Below are 17,429 nucleotides of genomic sequence, written 5' to 3' on the forward strand. Positions count from 1 at the left end.
CGAAAAGGTTTGTGAACACGGCCAACTATAGCAAGACAATTATTATCACATGGCCCACTTAATGTCACGATGCTGGCTTGTGCACCGATCGTCACAAAGTAGAAACACAGCATAAATAGAGCAGGAAAGTCACGTCGGTTTGATCAAGGACTTTAATTACAACAGTAATTACAATACAAAACAAGGTGTGCCACAGAAGCTAGGAACACACACAGCACGGAACGAGGGGAGTCCGAGTGAACATGCAGCAGAGAGGGGCTGGTTGGGGTGGGCATGCAAAAAGCGAATCCGGGACAGACGGGAACAGCGCTACATCATCATCACCGCCATCATCATCATCAACACCATCATCATGCGACACATGGTTTCATCTGACAGACAACATTTGTTTGCCATCAGAACAGCAAGAGCACTATTATTCCTTCACTCGTTACTAATTCATTCACATGTGAGTTCACAGTTCTATTTTATTCCTTCCCGCTGTTCACCCGTTTTAGCTAGGCCGCTAACAACCATTATTAGGGTGAATCATTCACATCGTGATACAAGCATGGGATTTAGCAGTCATGCTCCGATATAGATACTCTTTAAACCCAAATGATTAGCCAACTCGAAATTCAACATGGCGGCCATCTAAAAAAAATGCCCGCCAAAATTGCTAAAACATGCCATAAACTTTTTAATATTTAATTTAGGATGTACAAGTATCAATACAAAATCACATAACTGCATATTATCCATAAGGTCGTTAAAATTTTCAATTAATCTTAATTAGGTACATTGAATGCACAATTAGGTACACGTATGTCACATTTTGGCAGCCATTTTGAAAACAATGGCCGCCATGTTGAATTTTGAGTTGGCCAATGGACCGCATTTAAAGTATCTATATGAGACCATCACTACCAAGTTTCATGCTTGTATCACAATGTGAACGTTTTTTTGTGTTCGCCACCACTATTTGGTTTGACTTGGATCATGGATTTTCATGATTCTGGCCTGAACAAGGCTGCCATTCTCTCTCACCCTCCTTTGTGCCATGTTTTAATATCCTCACACTAACAACTCGCTCGTAATAAAAATTTGCGTTTACTCTGCTACCTGTAATTAACAAAACGTAAACGGCAATGCATATTTTCCAATACTTATTCACGATTTTTTTTTTTTGTCACTAAAACCTGACATGCGGTTGTTCACGCGAAGATACGTTAAAAGGTAAAACCGATAAGTTTTACAGGAAGGATTCGGATTATAAATCATGATTCGGAAGATGGGAGTAACAAACGAGCCTCGTTTCCTGGTCTTTCTCATGCGGTCGCCGGGGTCACCCAAGCGGGATATCATTCTGACCCACGACGGTCGTGTTGCAATGAGCACCACGCGACCACAATCTGCCTGGAAATGTCCTTTCTTCATTTCCCCACTACGGAAATCAAGCAATCAAACATAGGCCCGATAACCGACAGGTGCGTACACAATGGGCTGGAGTTTGGGGAATTGGAGGGCTTGAGAGGGGAACTGGGGGGGGGGGGGGGGGCGCCTCGGAATGTATTTAAAAACCGTAATTCATGCTGCGACAGAAAGAGCAGCGACCGAAGGGGCTCCCTGTGCGCGGCAGTTTCATGCGGAACAGGCAACAGAACATAGATCCCCCGAGGCCACACGATTTGTAAAAGCAACGTCACGTCCACTGCGCGAGGCTCGATGGAGGGGGCGGGGCGAATCTAAAGGGCGGAGACACTAGGGGGCGGGGCATGAGGAGCGCCAGGCTTGGTGCGTACTTCGAACGAAAAAGAACAACACTCCGCGAAAGCTCCGTCCAGAAGAGCTGCGGATATCTATATGCATAGATCTGTGGTCGTCCGAATCACCGCCGGCACACACAGAAGAGGGAGAGTGAGAGAGAAATCTGTGCAGATCGAGCCATGCGAGATGGAGGGACAGAGAGATGGATTAAGCGTTCGGTGTTTGTCCATGGTGCTGCAACCCCACCTCTTCTACGGGGTTCATCGGAGAGAATGGATGTGCTGTATTAAATACTTTAGCATCGCTACTTAATCTCCACGACCAAAGGCCGAAAGTTCATTCATTCATGTTCACACCCCTTCCCCCCACCCGAGCCCCAGTTCCCTCTCCAAATAACCTCCCCTTATCCCCCCCAATTAACCACCCCACGATATACACAACTCCTCCGGTAAATAAAGATTTTTTTTGTAAACAAACGAATATCTATACAAATAAATAGGTGCATAAATAATTTAAACTAATAAATATGTTAATATTTCCCTCCTTATGGCCCATTCGTCTCCCAAAGCAAGTGGATACAGAATGCCAGGTTCTAACATCATGCCTAAGGCATTGACATGGAAGGGTCATTGTAGTAACAACTCAATACAATGTTTCGGGTACATGCACAAGTCATATAAACAATGGAACGTGTAACATGTTGCGAATAGACTTTTGCTCTTTAAGGGGTGGTCTATATATTACAGATGCAGAAAATGGAGGAAGATTGCAACCCCACCTCTCCCATCATTCTTGCCTTCTCCCCAAAATCGTGTTTCTTCACAAACATCCCAAACCCCCTTATCCTCCATTAACCGCCTCTTCTCTTATTCCCCAAAAATTTTCCCACATTTATTCCCCTGCCCACAGCTAACGCACAACCAAAGTGAACATGTCGACCCAATGTACACAATCAATAAGATGTCGATCAAAACCGCTCAACTAAAGAGCTAGCCAAACACCTTTACCCTATCCTGTTTCTTCAATCCCACCCCGCCCAACGCCCGTACAGGTGGGCATACATCACAGCTACCATGCGACGCACCCAAAGAGGGGCACAGTTGATGTCGGAACGTGGAATTTTTTTAATACTCCCCTCGCGTGTTTAACCTTTTCCCCCCGTTGATGTCACCAAGCGCTTTACGCAATATAAAGACAATATTCATCCCGAAGGGACGCGGGAGGTTATGTCGATTTGGTCGAGCAGCTTCCGACGGTGCATCGATCGTCTCACCTCCGATGCCAGCTGGTGGGGCGTTTTTGGTGGGGATTCAATAGCTGTATATTTGTTTTTATTCCCCCCGCACGGAGAAGGACAGTACACAACATTATCGAAAATATTTTTTTTCTTTTTCTAAATCCACAGGGTACCCCGTGTTGGGGGGCAGGGGGGGGGTACTGCAAGGTGTACGCTCGCGTGCCGAGGGGGTTCATATATGTACACGGGTCGTGCAACATCGTTCATGCACCCGACACCGACCGAGGATCCAACGCAGAGGGAGCAAGTGCGTGTGCGAATGTTGGGCGAAGATCGATGCTTGCAGCCATCCTTCGGGATGAGGAACGGAACGTCGACGAGTCGCGGTGGGCACCGTTACCTTCGGCTTGGAGCAGTGAGATCCTATAATGTTGCCACATGACGACGGTCCGGCGTGACTATGTCGATGACACCTGCGATCGCCTCAGATAATAAAGCACTCGAAACATGGTTATGCACGTATATGTACACATTGCTGATCACTAATACTGCTCGCTCATGCATCGATCGTCTCTTCTTGCATAATCGTCACATATACTACACGGCAGGAGCCCGCGACCTCAAGAACTCGGCACAAGAAGCGTTGCGCATGCGCCTGAAGCTGCGGCCCTTCGAGCTAGCACGCAGATGACTACGTTTTGGTCCACGGAACTCGTACATCATACAAATGAAAAGCGTTCGCTAAAACCCAATGACCGACCTGTCGGAGCCCTTCTCTCTCACGGTGACATGGAGTTCAAAACGTACACGCAAGAAAACACGCACGCACCCGGAGCGGAACGGAAAGGAAGCTCTTCTGTTCTTTTTTTAAATCGTTTTTTTGTGTAAAAAAAATAAATTAAACTCTGTGATGTCCAGAGTGTGGGCTGACTTGAGAAGTCATGTGCTGTGACCTGGGTTGGCAGTAACCATTCTGACGTCCCAAGACTCCGGGGTGTATTTCCTGCTTTGCTGCTGCTGCAAGATACCTAACTGCACGCACCCGAAGCTTTAATTAGTATGGGTGTTTTGTTTACTCCATTCTATGCTATCCATACAACCCCAATGTGCTACTGTAGAGTCAAAGATCAGAAATAAAGAGAGAAGAGAACAAAACAAGACGTTGGAATGCAAGGGACTCAAGTGTGTGTACATGGAGAATGGAATGGGAAGGAAGTGTTTTTGACTCAATGCATAGGAAGCAGATGATAAAGACAGCGTTGGGTTGCAATTCGAGAGTTCAGTTGAAAAACGAGTTTGGGATATGGGAGTTTTAGGAGCTGGCATGTGATTTGAGAGCTTGTGGTATGAGGTTTAAAAGATGAATTAGGGGAATAGTCTCGGATGAAACTTAGGGGAGTTTGGGAGGCAACATTTAGGAGATCATGCATGAGTCATGCTTGCGCACAATGGCACAGTTATGCAGTGAAAGACGTATTTAAGAAAGAGAGAGAGAGGGAGAACGAGAGAGAACGAGAGAGAACGAGAGAGAACGAGAGAGAACGAGAGAGAACGAGAGAGAGAGAGAGAGAGAGAGAGAGAGAGAGAGAAGAGAGAGAGAGAGAGAGGGAGAGAGAGAAAATCAACAATAAAACTTTGAAGGTTATGAAAGGCAAAAGGCAGGAAGAACCACAAAGACGGACCAGGCATCAGAACATGACCACATTGTTGCTCCCAAAGCTACACCTCATATGCAGTCCCTCCGAACCACTCGCACATCCCTTCCCCAGCTTTCCTCCTCTGCACTTCCTCCCTCAGCCCTGCCACCTTTGCCCAGCACGAGGCCTACACGCCGAAGATCCCCCCAAACGTAGAAGCGATGACAATTCCCAGGACCACGCAGCAGATGATAATCATAATCTTCTTCTGCAAAGGTTGAAGAGCAGGTAGTGAAGCCATACAAAAGAGAAATGGAGTTGTAGAAACACAGGGAGGTAGGAAAACATAGTCAGAATGTCAGCAGGAGATCAAGACAAAATGCAAAAGTCAGGATTAAAGTACAACAAATATAAAGACACAAGCACATTGATTTATATAAATAAACAGAAGCGTATTTGGTTCTGTCACTGTGAATAGAATTGTGATGGTCATTTAAATAAATCATTGCATTACATTTCCTGTTTTGCCAAATATAATTATTATTTGTCACACCGTAAGCACCATTAAACATGATCTTGCGGGAACGTTTCCTGTGGAAACGCAGAAAGTCAAATGAAGGTGGAAATGTACATTCTGCACACCTGGAATTGTCATTACACGCAGGGGATGTCATCCAACTGATGTTAATATCAGTGTAAGCAAAAACAACATCTGAGAATCCCAACGACAGTGAATACCGGATCTTGACGATATCGGCAATGGGCATAACATCGACAAAAACACCGATAACTCCTGAGATATTAGCACTGAGAATGCACGTTAACATCACTTAGCAGCATGGCCAACAACACCGAGAAATCTCAACAACACAAAGTCAACAAGAATCAGGAATCTTGTTGCCAGCAACACCTGAAAACATCACTATCATCACCACTCCATGATCTAACAAATGCCTGGCAAACACCTGAAAATTATGCCAACATCAACACAGCAATTTGACCAATAACTCATGGCAATTTAACTGACAGCAAAGAATTGTCCTTTCAGCAACAACCTAGAATCTCAAGCACAAGTAGCAATCTTTCACTCAGAAGACACAAGTAAATCGCATTAACATACAGTAAGTTAGAAAACTATCACCCATAAGTATTGCCAACACATCAGAGCCCGGAGCTACCCCCCTTCGTATTTGTGTCGCCTGTGGGAAGAGCATGCCCAACACGTCCCACTTGAAACAAGGAAATAGCACCACAGGGAGGGAGGCCACCTTCTTGCAGTGCACAGTATAAGGGCTGCGTTTGTCGAACTCACAACATTAGTGGTAGTTTGGCACTTTTGGAAGGCATCATGCTGGGAAAATGCAAGAGGGCTCCAGCTGCACCATCACAAACCGATTCGACCATTTAGTGGATGACGAATCAGATCCACTTGATATCATGAAGGTCAATAAGGGACCCAGGGTTCTACCAAGGCAGCAGCATTGGCCAAACTACCTTCAGAGGAAGGCAAGGCACTTGTATCGATTCCGTCGCAAAGTTGGAGACAAAAAGTCAGCTTGCCGTTGCCAGGCTTGGGAGGGAGAGTCGGCGGCGCGATCACTGGCGGTCCGGCCAGGGGCCTACGCACAACTTGTGTTTCAATGGGAATCCCTTTGATCCCAACAGCAGGTCCAAGTGCTGCGTCTTCAACGAGAGGCGCTTGGGACAGCAATTTGACTCTTATCTTGACAGGTGGATTGATGACATAGCGGAAATTTTCTCCACTAACGGCTCTGAGCGGCCTCATGGGGGCTGCTCCTAAGGAGGGAACCCATGTGATAGAGGGCAGTTGCATATTATTCCACAGATGTATTGGAACACTTGTACTGCAAGTTGGTTTATGGCTTTGATTTTGTTTCTTGTGGAGAGGTATGATTTCGGGATCAGCCTCATTATACGCAGGTATTTTTTGGTAATTGTTTTGTACATTTGTTTGTGACATATTTGGTGTCCCTCTTCTACCCGAGGTATATGTATGATGCTTTGATCTCCAGTTCCTGTATTGTTGTATTTAGGTCGATTTTTATGTTATCTACTTTTGTTGGTTTACCTTGTACGAATGTGCACTTGGCAAACTCAGAGGACAAATTTTCATTTGAATGTTCTCGGAGTACCGTTCACTAATTCAGTAGTTCTGCCAATTGTTCGTCGTTCGGTGCGAAAAGCTTTACATCATCCATGTACAGCAGATGTGTCACCTTTCTTGTTTCTTTGGAAGTTCTTCTATTGGATGTTAGGGTGCGTCCATGTTCTTTCTCATTAATTAGGTTGCTCAGTCGGTCCAGAGTCAGGCAAAACAGAAGGGGGGAAAGGCTTTCTCCCTGTAAGATCCCGCGTTATATCTTCACCTCTGGTATTTCGATCTTTCTTTCATCAATGTGGCATTCCAGTGTTCCATTGCTTTCTCAATCAGTTTGATTATTTTAGGTTGATATTGTACAATTGCATGTATTTTAGCATCCATGAATGTGGGACACTATAAAAAGCTTCTTTTGTAGTCTATCCAGGCTGTGGACAATTTGGTTACTCTCGTTTTACAGTTTGAGTATAGGCTTGTTTAGTGTGTGTGTGTGTGTGTGTGTGTGTGTGTGTGTGTGTGTGTGTGTATGTGTGTGTATGTACGTGCTCTAATTTCATTTGCCAGCTGCTGACTTTATGTATCTTCTGTCACGTAAGCTGAGCAACTTCAAGTACTTGTCTTGCCGTGGAGAGGTTCTTCTGGGTCTTCCTGGTCTTTTCTTGTCTTGTACCTCTTTATTTTAGCCAGTTTATTTTAGGTGTTGCAAAGTGTACCTCACATCATTATAAGAGATCTTTTTTCTGCTATTTTCTTCATGGTGTTCCCTTCTCACAGAGTTTGGATATTCACTCGCTGTTCTGTTGAGAGTTGTTTCCTTGGTGACATTCTGAACCCACTCATAGACTTTCAAGCAAGGGAGCAAGCTGATGAAAACTAATTTCACATATGCACCGGGCGGGAGTTCCCATGTCGGCCCATCGAACATGGATGGCCGCTTCATGTCCGGTGAGTCAAATAAATGTAAAATTGTCAAGGACAGCATCGTGATCAATATAATTACCAGGATGAGTCACGAGGTGAGGAAAGGGTGTGATAAAGATGCCGCATCACAATTACCAATATTGTAATCATCGCTGTGAGAGGTGAGGAAACACGAGGTGAGGAAAGCGTGTGATTTGCCACACTACCAAGATGGACCGTTGTTTGCTGACGTGGATAGGCGCGATAACAGTAGACACGAATACCAATGCTGGGAAAACGGTCACACCCAATTTGTCAGTGCCGCAACCAATCAACAAGTGAATAACGATGCTGGGAAAACGGTCACACCCAATTTGTCAGTGCCGCAACCAATCAATGAGTGAAGGGAAAAACGGGCACACCCAATTGGTCAGTGCCGCGACCTATTGACAAATGAATAACGATGCTGGGAAAAACGGGCACACCCAATTAGTCAGTGACGTGACCAATCGATGAGTGAATATTGCTGACATAGCTACAGCCATACAACATCTATGTATTATAGTAGATAGATCGATTCACTAATTACATCTTTTATTGAGGTTTCTTGTAATTCTCATTAATGTACCGTAACTGGTGTTGATTAATTCAATAATTTATAATTATATACTCGACAAAAATCCAATCGGTTTCCTGCATATTTTCTTTGTGATAAGTGTATATCGATATAGATAAGTCCACCTGATAATATAATATGTATATCAAAAATAAAACTTGCAATTTCCTAATTTATTTTGTACACTTAAAGGTAACTGTGATTATTAAATTGACTTTCACAGAAATTAGAATTATTATCCACCTACATTGCACATGTCTAACATCCCACAAATGTTAAATATGGAATAACACCTAATCAGTTCATCTTTGCATCATAATATATACTTATAACAAGTTTGACTTAGTTCCCTTCAGCCGTTCTTAAGTTATCGCAGGAACGAAAACCTATTACAGACTCTAACCTTTGACCTTTGAAGCTGAAATCTAATCAGTTCGTCTTTGCATCATAATATATACTTTTCTAAGTTTGGTCAAAATCCCATCACTGGTTCACAAGTTAGTGCAGTAACAGAATGTCGACCTAACTCTGACATTGAACTTCTTGACCCCATAATCTAATCAGTTCATGTTTAAAGAACACAAACGAAAACCGTTTTCGTGGAAACAAAAACCAATCACGGATGGACGGAGGCACGGATGGACGGACAGACAGACAGCTGGATGGACAACCTGAAAACATAATGCCTCCGGCGACTTCACCGGCTGAGGCATAAAATGATAGGTGTTACAACAGGTGTTATATTAATTATATATGGGCATAATAATGATTCAAATCTTATTTTTATATCGTGTCTAAAGCTTGAGGAGCTTGCTCATGTAGCAAGTGCAAGACAAGGACATTATGAGATATCAGTACACTTTTACATGAATTACAAAGACATTAGAAAGTAATGGACAAATCAACAGACAGAGCTTATGGGATTTAAACCTGGGATCTCAGCATCATGAGCTATGTGCTCATATATGAATAATCCAAATAGCTCATCCAAATTCCTAACTGTTTTAGTGAATATTTTCAATGTTACATCTGCTCAAAAACAACAACTGTACACAAAAGGGGTGGTTATTGGCTGATGCACCAGGGCACACCTAATGTGTGCATTTCTTGCAGTTCCTTGGAAATACTAATAAATAACATCTGGCAATGTGACAAACAACACGACAAAAAATACATGCCCAACAAAATCCAGGCCTAACAACAACATGTTATGGTAATCTCAGAAACAACTGATGCCAATTTCCAAAAAATAGGGGTTGATGTAAAGTTGTTGCTGCTGAGATTGCTCAGTATAAGGAAGATATTACATATCAACAACAACACCGATAAATATTATCAAAACCTGGAGAAGAACCCATCTCAGAATTGTCTGGGTTGACTTGTCATACACAAGATGACTTGTAATACACACCCCTACCAAAAGCAGTGCTAAACGATACACATCAACATGGAGAGAACTGGGATGCTCCCCGAATCCTGGGGATTATTTCTATTTTTTTTTTTACTGCATAAAACCTACCCGGGCACACTCCAACCCTCAGTTTTCAACTAATTCTGTCTAGCAGTTCAGGAGTGCAAAGAAATCAAACAAACAAACAGATAAATCAAACCAGATACTGTGTAGTACGTTTCCTTTGAAAACAATACCCAACAACCATTCCAAACAATAACCAGCAATATCACCATCAAGTAATACATTTATAGACATCTGATTATGCTACTCGGTAAACTGTGGGTTGAGGAGGAAGGACGAGACCCACAAAAACTGGACACATGAAAACAACTAATAATAATAATAATAATAAAATTAAAATAACGAAAAATAATAACTAATTTAATATACAGACTTGGCATTTAATATGGAATTTTTTTTTTCTTGACTTGGGTTTACTTTCTTAACTCAGTATATCAATCTGGTGAGTTTCTTTTACACTTTGGTGATTTATTTGTTAAAAGAACCATGTCACTGATTGTCTGTTGCAGCAAGAAGTCAACAACAGGATTATATCACAGGTGGCGTGGCAAAATGTACGGACAGGTGCATTTGATGATTGGCTTCACAGTCAGGTATACAAGGGTTGTTGCGTTCTGTATTAGTGGAAAACAACTGCTGCACGTCTCCAAAAGTTATTGCCGCTTCCTCTGGAGATGGTCCGTCAACTCGACAATGCTGTTTGTCATGGAGTGGTGGCTTTACGAAATTACGGCATGAAACAGCGTGCTATTGCTTGGCAGTATGGCATCACTCAAGGTCAGGTGTCAAAGATCCTGAAACGAAATGCTCAGAGGGGTGTCCCTCCTCCAATACCGAGGCCAGGACGTCCCCGCAGAACCACAAGAAGGGATGATCGCCAGCTGCACCGGTTAGTCTGCAATGGCCGTACCAAGTCAGCTAATCGGCTTAGGGCTGAGTGGCAGCAACTGACAAATGTGCCTGTATCCAGAAGGCGAGTCAACCAACGACTGGTTCAAGCAGGCTATCGTGCCAGGCGTCCCCTGAGAAAGCCACACCTGACCAGACAACACCGCCAGCGCCAATTGCAGTGGGCCAGAGAGCACCGTCAATGGCAGCCAGGACACTGGAATCACGTGACCTTCAGTGACGAGTCTAGATTTCTGGTCCATCGTCAAGATGGCCGCGTCTGAGTGTGCAGACAAGTGCATGAAGCCTAAAACAAAGATTGTATAGTGCCAGGAGTCCAAGCTGGAGGTGGTGGGGTGACCGTTTGGGCTGCTTTTCATGCAGGGGGCAAAACTGACCTGGTTGTTCTGAATGGAAACCTGAACCAGTTCAAGTACAGGGCCATTCTGGAAGAAACATTGCTTCCATTTGCTCGTGCAGCCTTTCGAGGAAACTTTGTCTTCCAAGATGACAATGCACGCCTTGCACGGCCTCATCGTGCTCGCATGATCCAACACTTTCTTGCTGACCGTGGTGTAGAGCATATGCAGTGGCCTGCCATGTCCCTGGATATGAATCTGATAGAGAACCTTGTTGGCAGAATTAACGCGTCAAATCGACCACTTGGACCAGCAGCCGACCTCTGTGCGTGAATTGCAGCAGGCTATTGTCACTGCATGGCAAGCGATTCCTGTCCAAACCTTGGCAAATCTCGTGAACAGCATGCCTCAACGTGTACGTGCTCTCCTGAATGCTCGTGGGGGTTACACGAAGTACTGAACTGTAATTTTACTGTCCGTAATCCCAGTCCTAATTTAACTTTTGTCTTTGTTAAAAAAATTTTTGGCTAATGTGCAAAATAAAGAGATACTTCTGGAAAACGTACAGAAGTTTAACACAGTACTGTCCATGAATTGAGTTCGATATCAGTTTACATCACTTTCAAGGATCAATTTATTTGTTTCGAAATGTCAAATGTGGTTTTTGTTTCTTTTAAAGGTCACATTAACAAAATCGAGAATAATTTCAACATAATTCCAATGAACTTTTGGTTCTAAGACATCTTGAAAAGTAAGTTCACCCCCACAAAAAAAATATTCCATATTAAATGCCAAGTCTGTATATTATTTCACGCAGTGCCCCTTAAAAGTATATTTATTTTAATTTATTTCCTGAATCTTATTACAAGGTTATCTCGCAAGTTTGCTGTGAGATTATTATGGTATATTTTACTTTTATTGTTCATGCTCAATCTGTAACGATCTTTTAACCACACAGAAGAGGAAAGGCCACAGGTCAAACACCTTACACTACTTTCAAGTGCAATTGTGTGCTTTAAAATATGATCAACAGTGTGAAGAACATTCACATTAATATAAACAGATACCATAATAATTTCACACTAAACTTGTGAAACAACCTTGTAATACCTTGTAGTAATAAAAAAAAACTTGTAAAATAACCTTGTAAAAATCTGTTGCTATTAATGACAATATTCCCCACAAATGTTGATCTACTTTAAATCACATACAGTACTTGTACATTGATGTTGTGCAAGGGTGTTATCAACCAATGGCATTTCCTCTTCTCTTGGGTAAAAGGTCATTAGAACTTAAACAATGAGCAAACGAATCTGCCTAAAGAGGTTATAAACATTCAGCATCTCCTCATTTAATGTCGACATCACACACAAAGAGAACATGAGAACTTGTTCAAATATAATTCTAATGATGAAGGGTGGTTCAGATACAACCATAGTCTGACAGGATGGTTGGTTCAGGTACAACCATAGTCTGACAGGATGGTGCTGAGCTAACTCATCTACCACTGTCTAGTCTGGGTTGAATTCCCAACCCAACTATAAACTGGTGTTTTGCAGGCAAGGTGTTGTATCACAAAGTGTGCTGTCCCTCAAATGAACATTAAGCCAGGTGTCCCTCTGCTAGCATTAGTTGGTGGATGCTAAAGATCCCACAGTGTATCTCCTGAAGAGTAGGTGAGTTACCACTGGTACCCTGAAGAAATTACAAATTCCTCTCCCAAATCATCTTCAGTGGGACATTATAGGCCTGGTTAGGGGAATCATTTTGGGGGAATAATTGTCTTTGTGGTGTTGGCAACCAATACCCAAATACCTATAATCACGTGCATCCTGTTTTAATGACGTGCTCAAAATAAAGATGGTGGCAAAGGGGATAACAAAGAGTGGAATACAGTGCATTCAGAAAGTATTCAGACCCCTTCACTTTTTTCACATTTTGTTATGTTGCAGCCTTTTCCCTCATCAATCTTCACTCAATACCCCATAATGACAAAGAGAAAACAGGATTTTAGAAAGTTTTGCAATTTTATTAAAAAGAAAAAACTGAAATATCGCATTTACAGAAGTATTCAGACCCTTTGCTATGACACTTGAAATTTAGCTCAGGTGCCTCCCATTTCTCTTGATCATCTATGAGATGTTTCTGCACCTTGACTGGAGTCCACCTGTGGTAAATTCAATTGATTGGACATGATTTGGAAAGGCACACACATGTCTATATAAGGTCTCACAGCTGACAATGCATATCAGAGCAAAAACCAAGCCATGAGGTCGAAGGGACTGCCTGCAGAGCCCAGAGACAGGATTGTGTCGAGGCACAGATCTGGGGAAGCCTACAAAAAAAAATTCTGCTGCATTGAAGGTTCCCAAGAGCACAATGGCCTCCATAATTCTTAAATGGAAGAAGTTTGGAACAACCAAACAAGACTCTTCCTCGAGCTGGCCGCCCGGCCAAACTGAGCAATCGGGGGAGAACGGCCTTGGTAAGAGAGGTGACCAAGAACCAGATGGTCACTCTGGCTGAGCTCAAGAGATCCTGTGTGGAGATGGGAGAATCTTCCAGAAGGACAACCATCACTGCAACACTTCGCCGATCTGGGCTTTATGGCAGAGTGGGCAGACGGAAGCCTCTCCTCAGTGAAAGACACATGAAAGCCCGCTTGGAGTTTCCAAAAAAGCACCTAAAGGACTCTCAGACTGTGAGAAACAATATTCTGTGGTCGGATGAAACCAAGATTGAACTGTTTGGCCTCAATTCTAAGCATCATGTCTGGAGGAAACCAGGCACCGCTCATCATCTGCCCAATAACATCCCAACGGTGAAGCATGGTGGTGGCAGCATCATGCTGTGGGGGTGTTTTTCAGCAGCAGGAACTGGGGGACTGGTCAGGGTTGAGGGAACAATGAACGGAGCAAAGTACGGAGATAACCTTAATGAAAACCTGAAACAGAGCGCTCAGGACCTCAGACTGGGCCGAAGGTTCACCTTCCAACAGGACAATGACCCTAAGCACACAGCCAAGACAACGCAGGAGTGGCTTAGGGACAACTCTGTGAAGGTCCTTGAGTGGCCCAGCCAGAGCCCTGACTTGAACCTGACAATGCATTGTCAGGTTCAAAGGAAAATTGAAAATTAGGAGCCCTGACTTGACCCCAATCTAACATCTCTGGAGAGACCTGAAAATGGCTGTCCACCGACGGTCCTCATCCAACCTGATAGAGCTTGAGTGGATCTGCAGAGAAGAATGGCAGAAAATCCCCAAATCCAGGTGTGCAAAGCTTGTCGCGTCATACCCAAGAAGGCTCGAGGCTGTAATCGCTGCCAAAGGTGCTTCAACTAAGTACGTACTGAGTTAAGGGTCTGAATACTTATGTCAATGTGATATTTCAGTTTTTTATTTTTAATAAATTTGCAAAATTTTATAAAATCCTGTTTTCTATTTGTCATTATGGGGTATTGAGTGTAGATTGATGAGGGAAAAAATGAACATATCAAAATGTGAAAAAGGTGAAGGGGTCTGAATACTTTCTGAATGCACTGTATACCTATAATGGAGCAGATGTGTATATGGCTATGCATAGGCAGAAATAGCATATTTGGTGACTGCTTGTATTACAAATCATCTTCCTTTATCATAATAATATAATGGAACGTTCTCAAAATAATGATATGGAGTATGATATGTCGTGATCAATAAAATCTTTTTCAAAAAGGACAAAGTGCATATCAAAGAATGCGACGCAATACATTGCCCACCTAAGGTGGGCTGAGAAGGATATTGGCAGGAGTGCCCACTAGTAGCGAGTAATTGTGAAAATGAAACGCCAAACCTGTTTAAATTTGCAGACGACTGTCTGCATAGTGCATTGATGAGTCTACTTGTATATGACTGGTGTAAATTAAAACATGGACATGAGCATGTACAGAATTAACCACAAGCTGCAACATATAGCTTACATTAACCAACAATGCAAACGTAAAGCGAGTTGAGGAACTATTTTTGATGACGCAACGAGTTTCTGTTCGTCATATCAGTATATAAGTTGACATTCCCGTTGGTATTGTTAAAAACAGGACTCCAGATCAAATTTGAAGCACTCGTACATAAGCTGTAGTTATATAAGCGTGAGACCTAGAATGTGTCCTCAGTCACACCAATGAGTTGCAATACACCACTCAGTCATGAGTTGCAATAAAAGCAACTTGTTTTCAACTAAAAATCAGTCATACAGCTGTGGTGAAATGAAATGTGTTAATAAACTGTACAATGAACACTAACAAGGAGAATATTCAACAAACTTACCCGTCGGGCCTTGCTCTGGTACTTCACTGCCTTCTTAGTGTCAGAGACAGCACGTTCGACATAATCCACCGAATGTTCAACATTGTACTCAATTCGGTCTATCATCTCACCCTGGCATAGAAGATCGATCATCAGTGAGTACACAAGTAGATCGACTCAGCAGTTACAGTTCAGCAGAATAAGGGCATAAAAAACGGTTACCTGGCTCTCAACCAGCATTGCCATGTCCACAAACATATCGTGCAACTCCCGAATGCTGGTCTCCAGCTTGATAATGTCGTTGTGCCGTGACTCAATTTCACTCATGGCCTGCTTATCGATCTTCGAGTCCATCTGAATCTGTTGAAACAACCAGGGTGAAAAGGAAGGAAAATGCCATGGAAAGTCAAAAGGATCAAAGGAAGGAGAGAGGGCATAGATGGTTTCTTTTGAAGGTTTCTTTGAAAGTTTCTACATTTTTACCTTGATTATTTAAAATAATAATAGAAATAATAATTATAGGAAATTCAGATCATTTTATTAGCTGTGATTTTGCTGTGAGAGAAGCTTACCCCGGAAGTGAATATGGCGGGGTTACCACTCTCCAGCATGTCTTCAAGTTCTTCGTTCGTTGTAGTCTTTCCAGCTATGGAGAAGAAGGATGTGTTAATGCTTACAAAAGTGAACCCTTAGGTACATGAATGGTAATCTTTATATATACAGCATGAATTAAAGTAGACGGATTTCTTTATGCATCTGTCCCTTTGTCTGTCACGGTCTTTTCGCTGAGATGTCAATACTGCGTTACATCTGGGACATCATTCCGGCGTTACGTCAACGCTGGGCTTCACCTCGACAGACGTGCACTTCATCCCGTCCCGTTGCTCCGCTGACAGTAGTTGAACACCATAACCCATATATCTGACTCTATTTAGCTCTTTCTCGGCACTGAATGCAACATGGACACCAGCATTGCGGTTTTGTTCAAAATGCTTTGGGTGCTGGTTTCTCTTGGGAAGCTTGTGTCATCTGAAAGGGCAGAGATAAGTCGCCATTTTGTGTCCCTCGCCACGTCTGTGCTGGTGACTTCACGCCTTAGTTTTTATCGGATTATTTTTACTTTATTGTATATAGTTATTATTGATTTCATTCTCCGTTTATTTGTTCGGGATTAAACCCGTTTGGTTTTATTCAAAGCTTTATCCCGGTGTGTACCCTGGTTAGAATAGGTACACCGTATCCCTGCATGTCGTAAGAGGCGACAAAGAGGGTTGGCGTCAGGAAGGGCATCCGGCCATAAAAACATTGCCTCAAAAAGAGAACCATGACAATCACAACTACATATGGGCAGGGTACAGCCCGAAGTGGAGATCGGTTTCTGAGGTTTGGGACATGGAATGTAGGGACAATGACAGGGAGATCAGGAGAAGTGGTGGAAGTATTGGTCAGAAGAAGAGTGGACATCTGTTGTGTGCAAGAGACGACATGGAAGGGAAGTGGTGTGAGAATGCTGAAGGGTAGGCAGGGACTGAAATACAAGTTTGTGTGGCAAGGGTGCCCGGGGGGTGTGAATGGTGTTGGTGTCATGTTTTCTGAGGAGTTTGTAGACAGTGTGGTGAGTGTGACTAGAGTGAGTGATAGGTTGATGATGGTGAAAATGATGATTGGAAAGCTCTTGGTGAACGTCATCTCGGGATATGCTCCGCAGGTTGGTCGGAGCGATGAAGAGAAGGACAAGTTCTGGTGTGCGATAGAGAAGCTGATGGAAAACGTGAAAGATGAGGAAGTTGTTGTGGTAGGAGGAGACCTAAATGGACATGTGGGAAGGAGTATGGACGGTTTTGAGGGAGTTCATGGGGGTTACGGATATGGTGTGAGAAATGGAGAAGGTGAAAGGATTTTGGAGTTTGCTGATGGAGCTGATTTGTTGATTTGTAATAATCAGTTCCAGATAGGGGATAATAAGCTTGTTACATACACGTCAGGTGGGTCGACGACAACCGTTGACTACCTGATGGTGCGTAGGCGAGATAGGGGGCACCTCCGGGACACAAAGGTGATCCCGGGGGAGGAGGCTGTTTCACAGCACCACTTGGTTGTCTGCGACATAAGGGTGAAAGGTGCGAGGAGAGCTCGGCGGGTGAAGTACCAACCGAGAATGAAGGTGT

The 17,429-nt window shown here is 43.3% G+C and overlaps 1 protein-coding gene across 1 annotated transcript in view; it reads right to left on the reverse strand.

Annotated features, from left to right (window-relative positions):
* Positions 1 to 3,139: 3,139 nt before the first annotated feature.
* Positions 3,140 to 17,429, reverse strand: part of LOC137430157 (syntaxin-1A) — a 124,339-nt gene continuing 110,049 nt past the window's right edge. The window contains exons 7-10 of the mRNA XM_068120786.2: positions 15,834 to 15,907; positions 15,484 to 15,621; positions 15,283 to 15,393; positions 3,140 to 4,888 (exon numbers count right to left, since the gene is read on the reverse strand). Coding sequence (XP_067976887.1) covers positions 4,808 to 4,888; positions 15,283 to 15,393; positions 15,484 to 15,621; positions 15,834 to 15,907 — 404 coding nt within the window. The 3' untranslated portion in view covers positions 3,140 to 4,807. The remainder of the gene's footprint in view (positions 4,889 to 15,282; positions 15,394 to 15,483; positions 15,622 to 15,833; positions 15,908 to 17,429) is intronic.

The sequence above is a fragment of the Myxine glutinosa genome, chromosome 6 (assembly GCF_964187855.1).
Source record: "Myxine glutinosa chromosome 6, kmMyxGlut1.1, whole genome shotgun sequence".
NCBI lineage: Eukaryota > Metazoa > Chordata > Myxini > Myxiniformes > Myxinidae > Myxine > Myxine glutinosa.